This window comes from Petromyzon marinus, chromosome 3 (genome assembly GCF_048934315.1).
Source record: "Petromyzon marinus isolate PM22_M1 ecotype Great Lakes invasive population chromosome 3, UKy_Petmar_22M1.pri1.0, whole genome shotgun sequence".
NCBI lineage: Eukaryota > Metazoa > Chordata > Hyperoartia > Petromyzontiformes > Petromyzontidae > Petromyzon > Petromyzon marinus.
The window spans coordinates 9,680,230-9,699,194 of NC_133669.1; the positions used below are offsets into that span (position 1 = coordinate 9,680,230).

The 18,965-nt window shown below is 48.9% G+C and overlaps 2 protein-coding genes across 5 annotated transcripts in view; one reads left to right on the forward strand and one right to left on the reverse strand.

Moving 5' to 3' along the window:
* The window catches only part of PARN (poly(A)-specific ribonuclease), a 30,272-nt gene extending 26,604 nt beyond the window's left edge, over positions 1-3,668 (forward strand). For both annotated transcript variants that reach the window (XM_032973192.2, XM_032973201.2), the window contains exons 24-25: positions 544-746; positions 1,528-3,668. In XM_032973192.2, coding sequence (XP_032829083.1) covers positions 544-746; positions 1,528-1,580 — 256 coding nt within the window. In that variant the 3' untranslated portion in view covers positions 1,581-3,668. The remainder of the gene's footprint in view (positions 1-543; positions 747-1,527) is intronic.
* Positions 3,669-4,130: 462 nt separating this feature from the next.
* On the reverse strand, positions 4,131-18,924 carry MICU3 (mitochondrial calcium uptake family member 3). Of its 3 annotated transcripts, none has more exons than XM_032973215.2 (12): positions 18,287-18,924; positions 16,027-16,156; positions 15,505-15,536; positions 15,185-15,263; positions 14,796-14,843; positions 12,507-12,589; positions 9,172-9,243; positions 8,141-8,235; positions 7,482-7,653; positions 6,849-6,957; positions 6,220-6,377; positions 4,131-5,270 (listed from the first exon to the last, which is right to left on the reverse strand). In XM_032973215.2, exons 1-12 carry the CDS (start codon positions 18,479-18,481, stop codon positions 5,205-5,207), a joined length of 1,239 nt encoding a protein of 412 aa, XP_032829106.1. In that variant the 5' UTR covers positions 18,482-18,924; the 3' UTR covers positions 4,131-5,204. The 3 variants fall into 3 exon arrangements, with proteins under 3 accessions (XP_032829106.1, XP_032829115.1, XP_032829124.1); XM_032973224.1 differs by lacking the exon at positions 18,287-18,924 and adding an exon at positions 17,964-18,280; XM_032973233.2 differs by lacking the exon at positions 18,287-18,924 and adding an exon at positions 16,362-17,957.
* Positions 18,925-18,965: the final 41 nt, after the last annotated feature.

The following is an 18,965-nucleotide window of genomic DNA, read 5'->3' on the forward strand; positions in this document are numbered from 1 at the left end:
CAGCGGTTGGGTTAAATCTGTAGTACATTTGGCATGGTAATTACGACATACAAGAGCATTTAACTTGCATGAGAATGCAGCAGTAGTGTTTGTTACCTTTATTTAAAGAACAATCTGGGCCCTGACATTAATGTAAATATTCCACCTTAAGCCCAATACGGTCCTCACAAAAAAGCATGGAGAGGTGCATACTTAGAAACAAAAAGAGGCACACATGGATGGGATAAAATACGCATGTTCGCGACCTCGTATTGATTGGATAAAATTAAGCAGGCTTGAGCAGAACTCGTCATTCGAATAGATGGCCAGTGGTGGAGACTAACGACGGAGTGGCAACCAAAGGAGGGAACAACACCCGAGAGGACGTGTACCGCGGAGGAGCAGTTTGTTCGTATGTAGGTGATTGTACCCAGGTCCTGCAGACATTGCTGCACCGCGCAAGAGCATGAGATATGGCGTGGACTTCTGGAGTCATTCATCCAACAGTGGATTCATCGTGGTAGATGATGGTTGCATTTATTTACCACCTCGTCACCCCGCCAGGTTTGGAGAGGACGCGGTGAATGACGGCTTGGTGTGGGGCCTCCCCGTGGATGCCGAGGTAGATGGGCCGGGAGCCAGCAAGGCCTCGCTCGACGGCACAGTGGCCGGCGGGTCCAGCCCCTTTGCTGCTGACGGCAACACGGCCACCCCCGATGGAGTCCTTGACCGCAGGCGGAAAAGGAGCAAAGGGCAGCCCAAGACAGGTGAGATAATGGGTGGAGAGACGGGAGGTCGTTCGTCATTGAGGTGAAAGTTCAGTCACGAGTAGAAGTCCCAACGTGAGGAGAGGAGGTCAGTTTCCCCGGTGAAGACTTGGAGTTTAGGGGGACAACGCGAGTCGGGCAGTTGAAGCAAGGTGTGGAGAGAAGAGGGTAAGGGTCATGGAGCAGAGATGAAGGACATGAAGATGAGGCAAGGAGTGGAGGGATGAGGTAAGGGGTCAGGAAAGTGAGGGGGAACCGGGATGATGAGAGAAAGGACGAGGAGATTAGAGAATGGGCGGTGTGGAGAGATGAGTGGGGGTGATAGAGGAGGCAAGAGTCGGCAAGATGGGAGGATTGGTAAGCCGGTAGGACAGGATGAAAATAAGCAACCGTAAGAGACAGGAAGTACAACAAGATTATGAAGAGGTGAGATAGAGCTTTGGGGGCAGGAAGAATAGAAGATTGTTTGGAAAGGAGCATAAATAGCTCAAGACTTGAACTGGAGCAATATAATCCATTCATGCTTCCATAATAGCTGTGTTTCTCCCAGATATCACACATTTATGGTTTATTGGCGAAAGCGTAGCTTAGCTTCCTTGCATGATAACCAATTTACAATAGACCAGTATCACCCTTGTTTAGGATCCTGAATGCAATGTGTCATTGCTACCCACTGTAGCGACTGTTGACATACTGGTTTCACACTCATTTGTGATTGCTGTGCTGCAGAGCCCTGATAACTTTGTGGACATTATTTTGTTTGTGTGTCATGTGTGTGCAGGGGCTGCTGGTGCTGCCAAGCGCACGGGCATCTTCGATGTGCCAGACTGGTAGATGAGTCGCTCCCATGGCAGCTATTGACTTCCTGACCTCTGACTCGCAGCTCTTGAACGGACTTCTATCACCTAACTCCTTAATGCTGCCCTTTGACATCCGACCTCCGACCCTCAAATCTTGCATCTGCCCTCCTCACACCTTTGTCCATCACCCTCTCCTCAGAACAAAAAGTCACATGTATTGTGTGTTGTATGTAAGGTGCGAGGCAGTAGGTACATGTGTAGGTGTGTGTTCTCGACCCCCTGTAGGTGCTTCGGAGTATGCATTGGTGCGCATGTGTGTTGGGGTGTGTGTGTCCGAGGTGCTCGCTAACAGCACTTGCCCCGAGTGTCTTAAAGGCTCTTTGAGATCAGTGCGTATGTGTAGTTGGTACACGTGTGTTTGCACGAGTGGTCATTAAACGTATGTGCATGTATGTCGGTGTAGTTTGCGTGATGTTAATGCTTGTGGTCAGTACAAGTAGGATAACACTTGTGTCGATATGTTGAGCTGTTTGCAAGTATGAGTTGTCAGTACAAATGTGTTGCATGTTTTGTCAGTGTGTGTGTGTTAGTGTAGGTGAGTGAACAGTATGGTGCATCCTTGTGTCACTGGTCAATACAAATATGCACTAATGTTTGTCTTTATATTCCGTAAAAGCGTGCGTGTGCAATTGATATCAACACGTTCATGTACGTACCATTGTAGGAGTGCGGGTTCACGGTCTGTACAAACAAATGTCAGTATAGTCTGTACAAACGTGTGAGAGCAGTGTTAATACGTACATGTGTGAATATATCAATATGTATGCTTGTGCCAAGATGGTCTGTGAAAGTCTGTCAGTAAATACTTGTCGTTCTTGGGACAGTAGTAGCGTGTTTGCGTGTCCGGTGTGGTCTGTAAACCAGCGCGTTCTGAAGGCCGTATGCAGCACTTGCATAACCGGGCATGGGGTTGTCACAAGGCCCTGGTGGCGTTGTTTAAATACGGCAAACTTGGGCTCAAGACTTAAACTCTGCCGAGTTGGCAATTGTTCATTTCAATGTCTCCGTGTCAGGTTCCCTTTTGTTAGGCACTTTAGAACCCGGCTACTGTGAGTTGATTAAACACATGGTGCCAGAGGTGATGGAATTTGATGTTGCCAAGTGTGTTTTTAGAACTGGGACGTCATTATCCTTGATTTAGTTTTTTGAAAAATATTTGAATCCCACATTTTTTGGGTTTAAAAATGAACTGTTTTATACATTGGTATTGTTCTTGGCTATAACTGCCATTGTGTTTGTAACATGTTTTTTTATAGTAATTTTATTCATCTCATGGGTAAAACGGGGCATCATTCACCCACATGGAGGAAGCATGGCAAAGAGGTCACGTTTAATGGTGCAAATAAAATAATTTTCATTTTTATATACATTTTATAGTTAATTTTATTTAAAAAAAATAAACTAAAAATGGAAAATACAAGGGCAGTATCTATAATAATTTTTTTTAAGAACTAGAGGTAAAAGTGTTTTTTACAAGTATCAATGGATTCATTTGACTTCCCATCACAAGTTTTGACATGCCTGTGTTTGCCATTGTTTGCCTATGACCATGTTGTGAATGGGGCTTTCAACAAGTGACGTCGAACTTGGTCCAATAACCTAGACACAAAAATAATAAAAAATGTTACTTTCAAAACTCGAATCTTAACACTTCAGGTGTTGTGACCACACTCTACAAACAGGCCCCGTTATTATCTCCTCGTCGCTGTCCATCGTAAAACGGGTGGGTTTGGTGGGGGATTTCGCTGTCCTCCGTTGCGGGACGTTAAGCTGGCAGGGCGGACGGTTGGCGGGCACTGAAGCTCGGACACTGCCGTTAATTTGTGTCGATCGGTCAGAACCGGGGCAACCCCCCCACGGAAGTCTCGCACGGAATTTTGTCACTATCGTCCAGGCTCACGTGGTTTTGTGAATTTTTAACAGGCGGAGTGATTTCACGAGAGATCATCCCCTACCTCTTGCCCTGATGTTAAGAAAAGCGCATTTGTGCCGAAACCTGTACATCCTTAGCTCTGTGTTTGTTTTTCTATTAATAAAATTAAAAAAAAATTGTTCACATTTACCTGATTGGGAATGCAGTGGTTTTTTTTCTTTCAAAAATGCTTTTACTGATAATTCCTGTTGCATGTATATTTTTGCTTGCTATTTCCCGTTATCCTTCTAGCCCTGGTCGTATTGCAACACCAACAGTAGTCTGGCGAATGTTTCAAATGCTGCTGGTGAATGTGGTGTGCTATGTGGTCCTTGTTTTATACTCGCAAAACCACTAGATGTCGACTTTTCAATCTCCTAGTATGATCAGCAACGTACACTGACATCAATAAGCCCTTAACTAGGCCAGAATCGTAGGGCCATTCCTCCGTGTTAACAATTTTACCTACTTCCCATATAGTATTGCTCATTTTGTGAACCCTGGAGCGATAACGAGCTTGGTAAACTACCATGGAATTGAATAACCATGCTTGTACTTTGAGCCGGTGGTAAAACCTGTTACTTTATGGGAGAAATTAACACATGACAGCAATCGGTTTCCAAATAACTTTATTGAGTAGCAAGAAGGAGCCACGAGCATACGAAAACAAAGTCCAGCAAAACTGACGTGGTATCACAATCCTATCTTCACTTTCAGAATGTCACGGCCCTCGCATGTATTGAAGCATATCCTTTCAATCCCATTTTCCATGCGCTCACTGCGGGTTAATGTTACTATAAAAAGTAAATACATTTTCACGTCGATAAAATTGAATGGAACTCGTTTTAAAATACCTCTGCAAATTAACAGAGGTCACTTGAACTAAGAAAACTAATTCAATGGAAATCTGAATAGGTGTCCATAGTGAATGCAAGTTGCTTTATCAGACATCCGTGAAAGTGAATGTGGGTTGATTTAGCTAAACTATCTACAGGTAAGTGAATGGAAGTCTCTTCGTAATGAAAGTGAGCCACAGTCATTGAACAAATCTCGATGAAAGTTAATCACGTGTTTTTTTTTACTAAACACTTAAAAATGTAGCTGGGTGGCTGAGAGGTCGGAGCACAGAGGCCAGCCCCACTGGGATCCTGGGTTTGAATCCAGGTAGCAGCCTCTTAATTAAACCGGGTTCTCAAGTAGCGATTTTGATGGTCGTAGCCTGGTCACCAAATTACGATCAAAGTTTCAAGTTTATTTTATTCAACCAGATGAAAATTCAAACAGACCAGGGTAGTCTCATTTGAAAGTGTGACTGGGGCATTAGTCATTAAGTGGTTCTCACTTGACTTTGCCTAATTTCCAACTGAGAAATAGATATTTGACTGCCATGCGACGACCATTCCTCGAGCAGAGCACGTGGGAAGGTCTGGCGCCTCCTGATGTATGAATACAAAATATATGACTTGAAGGGATCCCCGAAGTCTTCTGTGATGGCTGCTTCTGTGGGCCCATTCTCCAACACCGCGTGATGCACTGCTGTGTAAAGTGTAAATTGGACATTTATTCAGCTTGTGACAACATTGACAGTGAATGATAGATGATGGAGTTGCTAATATAGAGTAATCCTCCACTGCTGGTCATGTGGTTCTCGTGCACTTTTGGGGGATGTGGACGGCCCATTCCATCTCAGCGGCTCAACTCGCGACGCACGCATGTGCGGTAGTTGTCCTTCTTTGGGCTCGTCCTGTGGTCCTGTCAACGGCAGAGAGAGAGAGAGTAGTTCAACTCCAGAAGTCTGACTGGGAGGGGGCCCCCGGTCGCTCAGGGGTCATGGCATGGAGCAGAACTGTTGCCCCTCCTGAGATCAAAATCTGATTTTAAGTTTAGTGTGATATTATTTGCTTCATCATTGTACATCATTTTATTGGATTGCTTTTGTTTAGTTTTGCTGACCCGGGGTTACTCTTGCAAATGGGACGACGCTTGTCTCTTGCATTCTCACCAATGACTGCACAACAATCCCCATCGTGTAAAATCAAATTCATCGTTCGTTTGGCAAAATCCCAGCTGTGAGCATGAAGCATTCTCAATTTGACTGCTATACTATGAACATTGGTCTGTGACAGGCACGTGGTAGAGTGCAGCGCCCCCAAGTGTGTGAATTAAAAAAAGTTACTTTAAGGGTTCTCAGAAGTAAATTTCGATTTAAAGCTTTCGTGACTGCAGGGATTCATCTTCTTGGTTCTTTCGGTAAAGTCACGTACAAGGAAAATAATAAAATAATAAAAATAAAACATTAAATTATTCTCAGAAGTAGTTCTGTGATATCACCAACCTGGAGCCATTTTCTACCAGGGCAGAATGGACTGCTCACTTTGATAGTTCCAAATGGAATTCTTCATCTCATGTCACGATGCCAAAAGCACTTTTGGAAGAAAGAAAAAAAAAACTCGGGTCGGGTCACCCGAGGGAAAGTGTGAGTGCGATCTGCATGGTGCTACCCGAGGGAAAGTGTGAGTGAGATCTGCACGGTGCGGTCACCCGAGGGAAAGTGTGAGTGAGATCTGCACGGTGCGGTCACCCGAGGGAAAGTGTGAGTGAGATCTGCACGGCGCAGTCACCCGAAGGAAAGTGTGAGTGCGATCTGCACGGCGCGGTCACCCGAGGGAAAGTGTGAGTGAGATCTGCACGGCGCGGTTACCCGAGCGCCACGGCGCAACCGGTCCCTCATGACGCCCAGGAACTCCGTGTGGCTCAGGCGGCCATCGCCGTCCTCGTCGAAGAGGTGGAAGACGGTGCAGACGAGGTGCGGGGACAGGTGCAGCCCCGTGGCCACGCGCACGGCGCGGCGGAACTCGTCTGCACAAGGCCACGCACAGGGGCTCGGTGTAGGTTGTGTACAGCGCGGTGTGTGGTGTCATAAACCAGTGCGGTGTAAAGTGTGCTAAAAGGTGTGTAGCTCGTAGGTTCGCTGTGGGGAGGTGTAGCCATGCATGACTGTATTGTGTATATATTTTTTTCCCCCAGTGGTTTCACTGTGGTGCGGTGAAACGATGTCGCGATGTGGGATGATTCAGTGTGGTGTGCTCATGTTATGGTGCTGCGGTGTAACTCACAACAGTCTGGTGCCTGCGTGTGTGTGCGCATGTATCTCAAATGTCGCCGTGTGTGACTCCCGTATTTTTTGGCCCAATAGGACGGCTGGCCCTAGTGTGCCCGTGTTTCCTGGTGAGTCTGCCTACAAATGACCCTTCCAGACTTGCACATTTGTTCACATGCATCCCCTTCCTTCCGTCTCCCCGTGTGTACCCCCCCCCGCCGCCGCGTTACCCTGTCCGATGGCCAAGCCTGCTCGCGTGTACATCTGCACAGCAATAGAGAAGTCCTCCAGGTTGTTTAGGAACTGGAAGAACGAGTGGAACTCCTCAAACGAAATGCCCTGGGGGCACAAGGGCAGACAGACCCACAAACACAAAACCCCACCTTGTAGCCGTAACAGACTGTTGGGGCAAAAGTGCTGTTGGCGAGCACCTATGAAGACTGGCACGGCGCACGAGGGGGTGGGTGGCCAGTGCTCACACTTAGCCGCCTTTGTCTCCCTAGTGGCAATGATTACACACCGCACCAGGTACTCATTTGAGGATGAGTCCACTTAGACAGACACACAAAGACACATGCACATACATACACACGGACAAACAAGTATACATATAGACATAGCGAGCATCAACTAGCAGGGTAAATGGACAGCTCCGGGTTAAATCTTAAATTGCGGTTGTGGAGTGTGGGTGCAGGGCGCTGAGATCAGGAGGTCAGGGACGGGGGATTGGGGTGGGAGGTCAAGCGTGAAGCATCAGGAATGTGAGATTTCAGGAGCAAAGGGTTGGTGTGGAGAGGGAGTTGCAGGTAAGAGTTCGGGGGCCGAGTGCTTCGGGGTCGAGTAAGAGGCCGGCGGGCAGTTACCTGTCCGGCCGGAACGCGTGCAGCGAGATTCTCGGTGATGGCTGCGGCGTCACGCACGTCCGTGTAGCGCAGGAGGACGCGCGCGAACGCGCCCTCCGAGATGACGCGGCGCCCGTGCGCGCACGCCGAGAACTCGCGCCACAACACCTCCTCCTGCAGCGCCGTCGTGAACCTGTGGGCAGAGAGCGTCGTCGTAGACGTTCAACGTCGCAGCGTCGGCGACGTTCAACGCAGATGCGTCGAGGCGTCGACTCGCTCCGATTCTCACAACACGCGCTCTTGAACTGCGGGCATGCGAATCGGTTATTGGCAACGTGCGCGTGTATTGTGATTGGGAAGGTGTGCGCGAGAGTGGATAAAGATGCCAAATGACGGGACTTCAGAAGTGGTCCTGAGACATCAACTCTGGCAGAGGGCGGTGCACTACTCGCAGCAAATTCTGAACGGAATTTGATTTTGTTCATCCCATGGCATGACGACGATGGCACTAATGGAGAACAAGTCGTAAATATAAGAAGGCAAAATACATCATACGACCACCTCTTACCAAGCCCTTCCATCGCCCAAAAAATACCAACAGCATCAGTAACTACGACCTCCCCCCAGACCACCAACTCAATGACCAACTTTTCGCCCATTACTTCCACCACCATCCCCACCTGTAGAAGTCCTGGTAGTCCAGCTCTTTGTCTCCGTTCCTGCCGAACAGGTGGACCAGCAGGGTGGTGTCCCCGTGCCTCTTTACACTCGCCGCCTGCCACCGGCACCGACAAGGAGAGAGGCGTAATGACGGGGAGTTCGCTTCACGTGTGTCCCCTGTCCCCAGCAGGACCTCGCGAAGTAGCCACTACCAAGGCACCCTAGTCCCAGTTGAGACACCAAACATCGAATATTGTCAGCGGCGGCTCGTGGCTCCAGTTTGGGGAAGCTGCATATTCCAGTCTCGGGTTTTCAAGTCTCAGGTGCCAAGTATAATGGGATATTTGCTAATGGGAATACCGGGGGCTATGTGTGGTGATCGTGATGCACCAGTGCTGGGCTCGGAACCAGCCGGGTGCTCCTGGGAGGCTGCGTGCGCCTGTCTGCTGGAGAAAAACGCTGCTGATTAGTTCCCCTGCATGCTGCACCCTGAACACCCAAGATGGAGCCTGTAGCTTTTCCCAAACTGGGGCCAAATGTTGAACTGGCACCACTGAGACCCTGGTTTCAAATCTAGGTTTCAAGCCACCTGTAATTAAACCAGGTTCTCAAATACTGTCAGTTGATGCTTTCAACATGGACACCAATAACTGCGCAAAAATCACATCAAGTTTTGATTCTTCACTCGACTTGGCCAAATTTCAACGCTGAGAATTTAAATCAGTTTTACACATCGTGCAGGGCCGTCGGGAAAGTGTTTCCCCCTACTGTGGGTATTTGTAAAGGATCTGAGAGCTTTCTGTGTGATATCCATTTTCTTGGGTTGTTCTCCAACAAAATAGGCTGCTCTGCTCTACGAGAGTTAAAAATTTGATTGTTATAGTCTCACGACACCGACACCGACAGCACAATCGGGAATATATTGTGGATAAAACGTGATTTTCAACAAAACGAAAACAATGCTTGCAAGTGTCACCCAACCACAGTGTCTGCAATCAGCCACGGAGGATTGACGGGGCATGTGCCGCTGGCTGGGCGGTCAAACCTTTACCGGCATCGCGGAATGCTCCTCCGCGCCGGCCTCCGCCCTCCGCTCGTTGCGACTATTGAAGATCTCCTGCATCTGGATTCAAACGCATATACAGTATATGTAAACAGGCGCGAGACAAAGATCCCCCGTATAGCCTTAGCAGACTGTTGGGGCAAGTGCTGTTCACGAGCACCTATGAAGCCCGGCACGCGACGGGGTGGGTGGCCAGCACCACGCCCGGCCGCCTTTGTCTCCCTCGTGGCGATATTTACACATCGCACCAGGTACTGTACACATTAGAAGCTGAGTTGACCCAGGGGAGACCCAAGACCGGTTGAAATAATCGTCACTGGTGCTGGCCATGAGCGGGGATTGAAGTCGGGTTACTAGGTTTGGAGCACAACGCGCTAACCGTTACGCTACTGCTCCCCACACGCATACGCACACAATGCTTTGAGATCCACACACATACATAACCCACACATACACATGCAGAGACGCATGCAAAATGGCATATAGGTGCTTACACATGCATGCGGACAGATACGTTTTGCAGACCCATAGACAATTGCCGAAAGACACGCAAACGCATGCACACAGACACATGCACATACAGACACAAGCAGTCACACGCAGTAGGACACATACACATATCGACACACATTGCCAGTATGCAAATAAAACACATCCTTATATAGACAAAGACACACGCAGATGCGTACAAATGCACATACAGATGCAGACACGCATGCACAGACACATGCATGAAGACATCGAGATTTCATACAGTGACACGCAGACACACAGACACATGCACGCACGCACGCATGACCCCGTTCAGTTACGTGAGAGGTCGCAGGTTGGAGGCTGCAGGCTGAGTTCAGGTTAAGTGACCGTGACCCTTGCTGGTGGTGGTGTTCACTCGTTGAATGCAGGAGGGCACAGGTGTGGTCAGTGAGTATGAGTGAGCTCAAAGGCCACGAGCGGAAGGTCGCAGGTCAGGTCACCAAGGCTCTTGTGAGAAGGTGAAATTTTCAATCTGCAAATGACTGCCTAAAACATACCTGTCAACCCGTTACAGGTGTGGTCAGTGAGTATGAGTGAGCTCAAAGGCCACGAGCGGAAGGTCGCAGGTCAGGTCACCAAGGCTCTTGTGAGAAGGTGAAATTTTCAATCTGCAAATGACTGCCTAAAACATACCTGTCAACCCGTTATCAGTGCCCTACGTTATTACAGGCTAATTCAGACTTTATTGGTGACCTCGTTCCCTTATAAATTTCAACGTTCATCCTACGAAGTTCCATCACAAGGGTGAAACACAAACAAAGAGACAAAATATTTTTTGGTCGTATTGAAACGGCTGTACGCCGTACGGATGTGAAAACTTAATTTCCCTGTACAATAAAACGTGTATATCGTATGGGTTGACAGGTATGCTAAAACGTTCATAGAGATCTGTTCATAAAATAAACATTATCCAGGTGGCTGTTCTCTTACAGGAAGGGTTGCCCTGCTCTGTGAGAGTTCCAAATGATTCCCTCATCTCTTGACGTGACACAGATAGCTCAATGGGGATACTATCTGGATAAAGTACACATTTTTGCAAAATGATTGACATGCATTAAACCTATGGCTACATGTAGGAACTCCATTAATTACCCAATGCTCTGGCAATCGCTGCAGTAGACCGCTAAGAAAATGAACGGCGATCGTTTTACGAGCAGATCTCTGCGAATAGTTTTTGCTGTGGTCTGCGTTCTCGACTAACGATCGGAAAGGCATGACTTAAAAAACTGGTCGTGGGTCGGGAATCAGCCCATCGCAGACCTTGGGTCAATTATAATTGCAATTACAGCAGTATGGTCAGCTGAAAGTAAGAGTTACATTTTGACTGCAATTACAAGTGGAAAGTAATTGACCCGCGGTCTGACCCATCGTTCGTCCCGGGCCAGCACAATGAGCAAGTCAACAGTGGCCATCGCTTAGATTTACTCGTCCCTGGCGTGAGAATGTGGAATTCCCAACGAGGAAGTGCCATCAATAGGAGATAAAGCACTGCCCATCTTCATTACAGAGCTGGACAGTTCCACGATTAAAGATGTAAATTTCAGACACTTGAAAGACGTGGGTAATCATTCGTATAACCATGCAGTGGCTCTTTACTTGGACAGAGTCTGTGAACCAAACGAGGACAGTAATTCATCATTTGTCCAACTTCCGTGAGAAGGGAAATCGATTCATGAAATACTGCGGTGTCGGATGTATGCCAATAAAAACGGCTTAATTTAATTGCGTATTTGTCCCAAACTGCTGACTCGGTCGGTACACAGCCATATGTAAATACTGTATAAAAACCTCGAGATTATTATCTTCACAACGATGCCCCACGTGTATTATTAGGATGATTTAGAACTGCCCAAATGTAAATAGGAAAAGTGAAAAGGAGACGCGTGGCATCACTGGGGAGGGTTCACCGTTAGGCGCCACGGTACCATCCTGAACACTAACCACACTCGCTGACCACTAACACGAGCCACTGGGAGGTTAACGGTGCATGGATTCAGAGATCGATATCGATGATTAAGCTCACGAATTACGCATCTTGTCATGTATGTAAAAATCTGTTTTACAATTTGCGTATGTTTTCTGTAATGGGTTCAAGCCGCCCCCAACAGCCACTAGACGCGCTAACATTTACCGCAGTCCTAAGTACAATGGATTATTGAATCGAATCGCCATCCTGCATCATGACAATCAAATTGCCGATGAGGGAAAGGGTGCAGTCGATACACCGCTAACTACACGAGCCAATCAGACCCTAGCCCTACCTAAACAGCTAACCAGACTCTTAACTATAACCCTACCACTGACCCTACCCCAACTCATAACCACCACCTCTACTGCTTGACCCAGTCTAGGTGTTTAACTATTAAAATATCCTTCCATTTTCAATTTCCATGAATCGGAGTCATAATCACATTGAGTTTTGCCTTGTGGGTAATGCCTCATTTGTGTTGTTTCATTCGTGCCTATTAAACTGGATATACTTTATAATTTTCCACTGTTCTCAGTTGGTAGAACCAAGGAAATATTTGCACAAGGAATTACATAAATGGAAATTAACCGATCCTCACATCCACGATTTGATGCGTGTGTCACGAGAGCAAGAATCAACATGAATCGCTGAATCGATACGTGTCTGACTCACATTCGTTTTAACTTTTCGTTCACTTTTAACTTTAACTGCTGCTGTTCAGTGCCTTGGTGGCCGATAACGGGTTAGGGGCGTCGAGGGGAGAAAGGTCAAGGAAGTAGAGGTCAGGAATGAGAAGTCAAAGAGTCACAGGTCAGGCTACCATGAGGAACTCGGTCTTGTCGATGTGCTGGTTTCCATCCGTGTCCAGCATGTTGAAAGCGATCTGAAACCCGGCCAGGGGCTCTAGCATGGAGACATCGAGGCACATGGGGACATATGGGGACACGGCGACACATGGGGACCCACAGACATGCGTAGACACAGAGACGCACGGACACACAGAGAGCTTGTGGGGACATATGGGGACACACACACAGACCTGGGGACACAGGGACACGTGGGGACACCAAGATACAAGTAGACACAGAGATATGTGGGAGACAGACAGGAGACACGTGGGGATGTGCGGAACATGTGGATGACACGTGGGAGGAAATGGGGACAGAGACACAGAGATACACTCGCACGTAGGGACATAGAGACGTTGCAGAGACAACGAGCAAATGGACACAGACACGGAACACGGACGCACCAACGGAAGCACACAAGTACGTACACGCATTTACAGGTACACACATATACAAGTACACACATACAGTAAAACCATGGCACGGCAGACTTTGCATTCCTATAATAATTCGGCTCAGCTTTCGGGGATGGGATCATTGTTTTTGTTTCGTAATATTGTTGTTTTAGCAGCTGGCCGGAACACAAATCCCCACCCATCCGTCCGACTAGCCGGGGTTTTACTGTCTACAAACACATTGAACAAGTACACAGATATACAAGTATAAACAGTTACCAAGTGCACGCATGTATAAGTGCCCACGTACACACATACAAGTATACACACGTACAACTACCCTCATAATTACATGTACAAGTAAACACATATTTGGGTACACACACATACAAGTACTTGCAAGAAGGGGACATTTAACCATACTTCACCACACTCATCAGTGTTGGATGAAGGTTGGGGGGTTCTGGGACCGGTTCAGATATCACTCACCACTAATGTTAGCAGTGGCTGGGAATCAAACTCAGGTCGCCGGTTTCATAGTGCAACGTGCTATCCACTGCACTACCGTTTCATCCCTAGACACGTATACAAGTACACACACACACAAGTACATGTGTAGTGGCATCGCCGGATGTCACTGCACGCCATTGTGTGAAGCCGGCCTGGGAGAGGCCGATTGCGCAATGTTGATATCGCAGACATCGCCGCGAGTGGCTGCAGTGCCGGCCCTAGCGGGGCACGGCCAACACTGCGGGACAGTGATGGGTGGCACTGCGCTCTGTGTGTCGTGCCAGCCCCTGGAGGATAGGGGGCGAGAGTGCCAGGGACGGTACGGGGTTCGGAGAGGGCCATGGCACTCTGGTTGAACCCGGAGGGCTGGTGACCGGAGGTACCGACCCGGGGACCCCCAAAAAGGGGGCTGGGGGGACCACGTGTCCAGAGGCAGGTCCTTCTCGAGGCTTCGAGGTGGGCGTGGCTAGGGGCGGAGCGAGCCCCGGGACGGGGGATAGAAGCCGGGGCCCTGAGCGGCACCGGATGCTGTTGTCCGAATGAAGATCTCCACGTCCGTCGCCTGGGAGAGGAGCTCCAAGTACGGGACCGGGGCCCGAGCTGGGGTTCGGTCCGCGATAGCCACCCCGTGTGCTCAGAGTAGCTAGCCCGGAGGATATAACTCCCTAGGTTACCTGGTGTGAGGGGCAGCTACCCCGTTGTGTTAAGGCTGTTGTTAAATAAACGTGTTGCCTCCAAGAAGAAGTTTCTGTCTCCATCCGTGCCCACTACACATGTACCAGTACACACATGCTAAAACACTATTTTCATGTTTCCAGGTAAACCCCACTGAGCTATACAGCTCTTTTTCAGAAACGACCTGGCCACAAATGATAGCTCAACGAAGCGGCTTATCACGTGGAAATTGATAGCAGCCAAATACTCTAAACGCGCGTTTCTCAATGTGAAGGGAAAAACCGGAGGACCCGGAGAAAAATCCACGCGACCACTGAGAGAACATCCAAACTCCAAATAGACAGGCATCAGGGTCGCGATCGAAACCACGACCTCCTGTATATCAGATGAGGGCGTTAACATCTCGCCACGATGGCGCATTCTAGCCTTACATAAATACACACACATACAAGTACTCAAGAACACGTGCGCACGCACACACAAGGGTACGGATGCGCACGCTCACTGAACGCAATGAGGAACGGCTATTGCGATTCTAGTAATGGACATGATGGGTCACACTGGCGCTGATGCTGATGAAGTTGATAAGGAGCACGGCGATGGCGCTAATGAGCATGGGGCGTGATAAAGCTAACGAGGAGGGCCTGATGATGCTAATGAGGAGGTGACTGCGAGTCTCACTGGTCAGGATGCACAGCAGAAACAGGTAGTCCGAGTACGAGATGAGCCCTGTGGGGAGACAAGGAGACAGGCAGGCAATTGGACAGGGAGACGAGGGGACAGGGAAATAAGGGGACAGGGAAGGGACGGGTGAACAGTGATTGGGAAATACAGAGACACAAGTTCAGTGGGCGATAAGGAGCCACACGCAGCTGTCGATGTGAAATATCAAACGTTGTGTACATCGCACAATTAAGACCTTGTGTGCTACCTAGAGCCTGTTTGTGTGTAAATTGTGTGCATATATGAATGTATGTATGAGCATACATGTGTATCGTGTACATTTAGAACTTTGTATCTATGAGTCTGTATCTGTGTGTGTACGTATATACGTTCCGTGCACACTTTACCGTTGTGACCCATGGAATGGAAGAGCTGTGATCTCCTCTCATCCAAGGCTGGAGTCTTCGCCAGAATGGATTGAACTTCCTGTGCAAAGCCAGTGTGGGTGTCGGGGGGGGGGTCAACATTTACAGCGGCCTTCGTTTGACTCTGCCAGGCTTCAGTCATTAACACTGACCCTGAACGAATACCTGAGAGCCCCTTCGCCTGGATCTATGTGGGCCTCAGGCATTGACAATTTATCCTACGAATCCTACGGGTGTGACTTAATCCGAGCACTGGGATTCAAGTCTGTCTCTCCGACCCTTCGTGCACGTGCTGACGTCACCTTTTCGGTGAGAATCCTCTTGGGAGCGTCGTCTGAGGGGAGAGGGGAAAGGGAGATGAAAAATGAAGGGTTAGTGGTGGCATCATTTCTGTTTTTGACAGTGGTGAGGTGCTCGGGTTAAGCGTTACATATCATGCTTCGAGGTGAGTGTTGTTAAGGAGGCAGGATTCGGGGTTATGGGTTAGCCTCTTGTGCAAGAGGCTCTTGGTTACAGACAGGTGCCTATAGTTAACATGACAGGCCAGTGCTGCCACCGTCAACAGCAGCATCATCATCGTCGTCGTCATGTTTATTTGTAATGCGAGTTTGCCAACATAGGACGCTTTGCACAAACTTCAGCAACACGTTTTTAGACGTATGTCATGAGCCACCGATACAATAAAAAAGATGCAACGCAAAAAACACGATAATTTATTGTTTATATACACCGAGGCTGTGTGCCGATCTGTCCAGAGTGTGAAGCAGCGTGAATGAGAAACAAGTTCGGGGGGGGGGGAGGTAAAAACGATGAAAGGTGTGCACCGCAGGGAGAGTTGCGAGTGACGGAGTCGACGAAGTCACTCGGGGTCATGTAGGGTCGGCCCTGGAAGCGAAGCGACGCGAACGAAGAAAATCGCAGTTCCCGGGGGCCGGGGGCACGGGGATGGTGCCGCTGAGTGTGAAACAAACACAGAGACAAATATCGCCCTGTAGCCTTAATAGACTGTTGGGGCAAGTGGTGTTAGCGGGCACCTATGAAGGCCGGGTTTTGTTTCGGGTGCTCCGGTTTCATCCGACAACTAAGCATTCATTGACCGATAACACCTTAATATATAGAGGACAACACAAAACTTGTACAATTGTTAACGCCTACTTACCACCTGGCTACCTTTCCCGTTCGTCTGTGCTTCTTCCACATGTCTCTGAGTCGTTCTATCCCTTCGAGAGTGAGTGAATACTGTGCAGCGCGGCACATGCTGACATTATTACATTTTATTATTATCGACACAAACCATTAAGAGGCCGCCCATGACCAGCGATTCGACCCCCATAAATGAAACACGCGGGGCCAAGGCGTTCAGCACCAGGGACAGCGCCCGCGGCCTCATTCTCATACGCGTGCAGCAACAACGCCACCTCGTTCATCCATCAACAAGAGAGCGAGTGACAGTCGTTTAAGCAGAGAGCCCCCCCGACAGATTCACTTTTCACACCAACAAGACAAAGCTCCCTCGTATAGCCGGTAACAGACTGTCGGGGCAAGTGCTGCTAGGGAGCACCTATGAAGGCCGGCACGGCACACGAGGGGTTGGGTGGCCAACACCACGCCCGGCCGCCTTTGTCTACCCAGTGGCGGAGTTTACACACTCTACCAGGTACTCATTTGAGGCTGAGTCGACCTAGAGGAGGCACAGGACGAGTTCAGATAATCGTCACTGATGTTAGCCGTGAGCGTGAATTGAACTCGGGTCGCCGGGTTCGTAGAGCAGCACGCTAAAGGCTACACACACATACATACACACACGTGCACGACTAAATACAGCTAACAGGCCTGCCGCATTCATCCATCAAACAGACTGAGTGTCCTCAATTTAACCAGAGGTCCCCAGACAGATACACTTTCGCCACATAATACACACCACACCGCCCTCACACGACACAAATACACACCGCACACATAAACCACTTCTCACCACATATACACCTCAGTACATACCACACACAAGACGATACAGTATACACCACACTCAAAACACACCACGTGCGTAAGCCAACATATAGCCATTCAGACGGTGGGAGCAAGTACTAATGTCGAGCACCTATTAAGGCCAGCACGGCGCACAATGGGTTGTTTCCAGATCCACAATCGACCGCCTTTGTTTCTCCAGTCATGTTTACTAAGCACCACACCAGGTACAACAGTCGATGCGAAGCTGTCTGTCCTGGTGTGCTGCGTCTCGGATGCAGAGCCATACTCGAAAGACTCGAGGCTCGGTAGATTGACATTTCGTGGGTAAAAGCTCATCGTTATTACCGCGTGGTTATCCCGTGTAAACACTGTCCGTATAACAACATATAACGACGCAATGTCCAGATCCACAAATACGAGGGAGAGACATCACAGCGATCCCATTCCGCTGCTCCTGAGCAGGCGGCTATCTGGCTCGACCACCCGAACGCGAAATTGCAGTTGTTGCTCTGCATATACATAAGCCAAACGCAAAAAAAGACTGTAAAGATGTTTCACAAGAACCGAAGCTACAGCAATAAACTTGCAAGCCACAGAACAAATGCGTTCGTGTCGGAGGTGGCCACGCGCCTCTGTTGACACACACAGCAACGTCCCAAATGGCGTCGCGACTGTGTGGCACACTGACACAATTCGGCGAACACATTCCGTGCCCATAATTAATACACCGGCCGCGAATCCTTCTCGGAGTTTCGCAAGCCTCGGTCATCGTCGAGTCTCGACGCTATACCCTTCAAGGACCAAGAGATGATCAGGATGACCACGACGGCGGCGGCGGCTATGATGACTTGGCTGAAGCTGCTCGGCAAGACGAGACGTGGAAGCGCCGCACCGTCGCACAATACGCGACCACAGCCCCCTCGAGCCATTAATTGCACGTACGCATACCGAAGACCGCACATTTGTTACACAAGCGATAGACTGGACGTTTGATGGACACGAGCTCGGCTGAGTTTTGCGTCCAGTCCGGCGGCGCTACGAGAATCCATTCTCAAGTTATCGCTTCCGAAAGCGACTGCCCCCAATGTTTGACCGGCGGTGGGAAGACCGCACCTGCGTGTGCGCGCGTGCCTCTTTGACCCCGGCGGCCGCGACCCCCAGGGTGAGAGCAGCGAAGGCGATGCGGGGTGTCCTGGGGACCCGGGGCAGGGGCCTCGAGGGGACGCAGGGACCTTTGAGGCCACGCGAACGCAGGGCCCTGGCGACAAAGGCGGCGGCGTCGAAGGCAGCGCGTACCGCTGACGCCATGGCCGTTAACTGACGGAGTGGCCTGGACCTATGCTTACATGCATTAGGGATTGTGATACTAGTGAGCGGCGTGATGCGTATCCAAGCTGGGAAATATAGTGTTCTGGTGGTGTTGCTTATCCGTATTGGGAAATGTAACGTGTCTTTGTCAATGTATACTTATCCGCACTAAGAATTGCGGAGCTTGGCCCAAAGTACTTATATTAGTATTAAGCAATGTTTTGTATAATGTTATTTGACAAACGGTAATGCAAGAGGTATGGTACTTGAATAGATGCAGTACTGTATAGACCAAGACTTGTAAGCAAAACATGAACTCAAAGTTATAAAATATAAGATTGATTTGATATTATACAACCGTTTCAATAATCATATGTAAGTAGACATGAAAAGCCGTTTAACCTACGCAGTTGCATAAAAAAATCTTCAAACCCTTACAATTGCAAGAAAACAAACACGAGTCATGGCATTGCATTTAAAACGT

What these genes read in the sequence shown, in the direction of transcription:
- MICU3 (XM_032973215.2), bottom strand. Translation starts at nt 18,481, where the DNA reads ATGGCGTCAGCGGTACGCGCTGCCTTCGACGCCGCCGCCTTTGTCGCC. An exon ending in TCTGCTGTGCATCCTGACCA is followed by an intron (nt 12,590 to 14,795) that starts GTGAGACTCGCA and finishes TCTCCATGCTAG; the next exon opens with AGCCCCTGGCCGGGTTTCAG. An exon ending in AGGCTTGGCCATCGGACAGG is followed by an intron (nt 6,378 to 6,848) that starts GTAACGCGGCGG and finishes GGCCTTGTGCAG; the next exon opens with ACGAGTTCCGCCGCGCCGTG.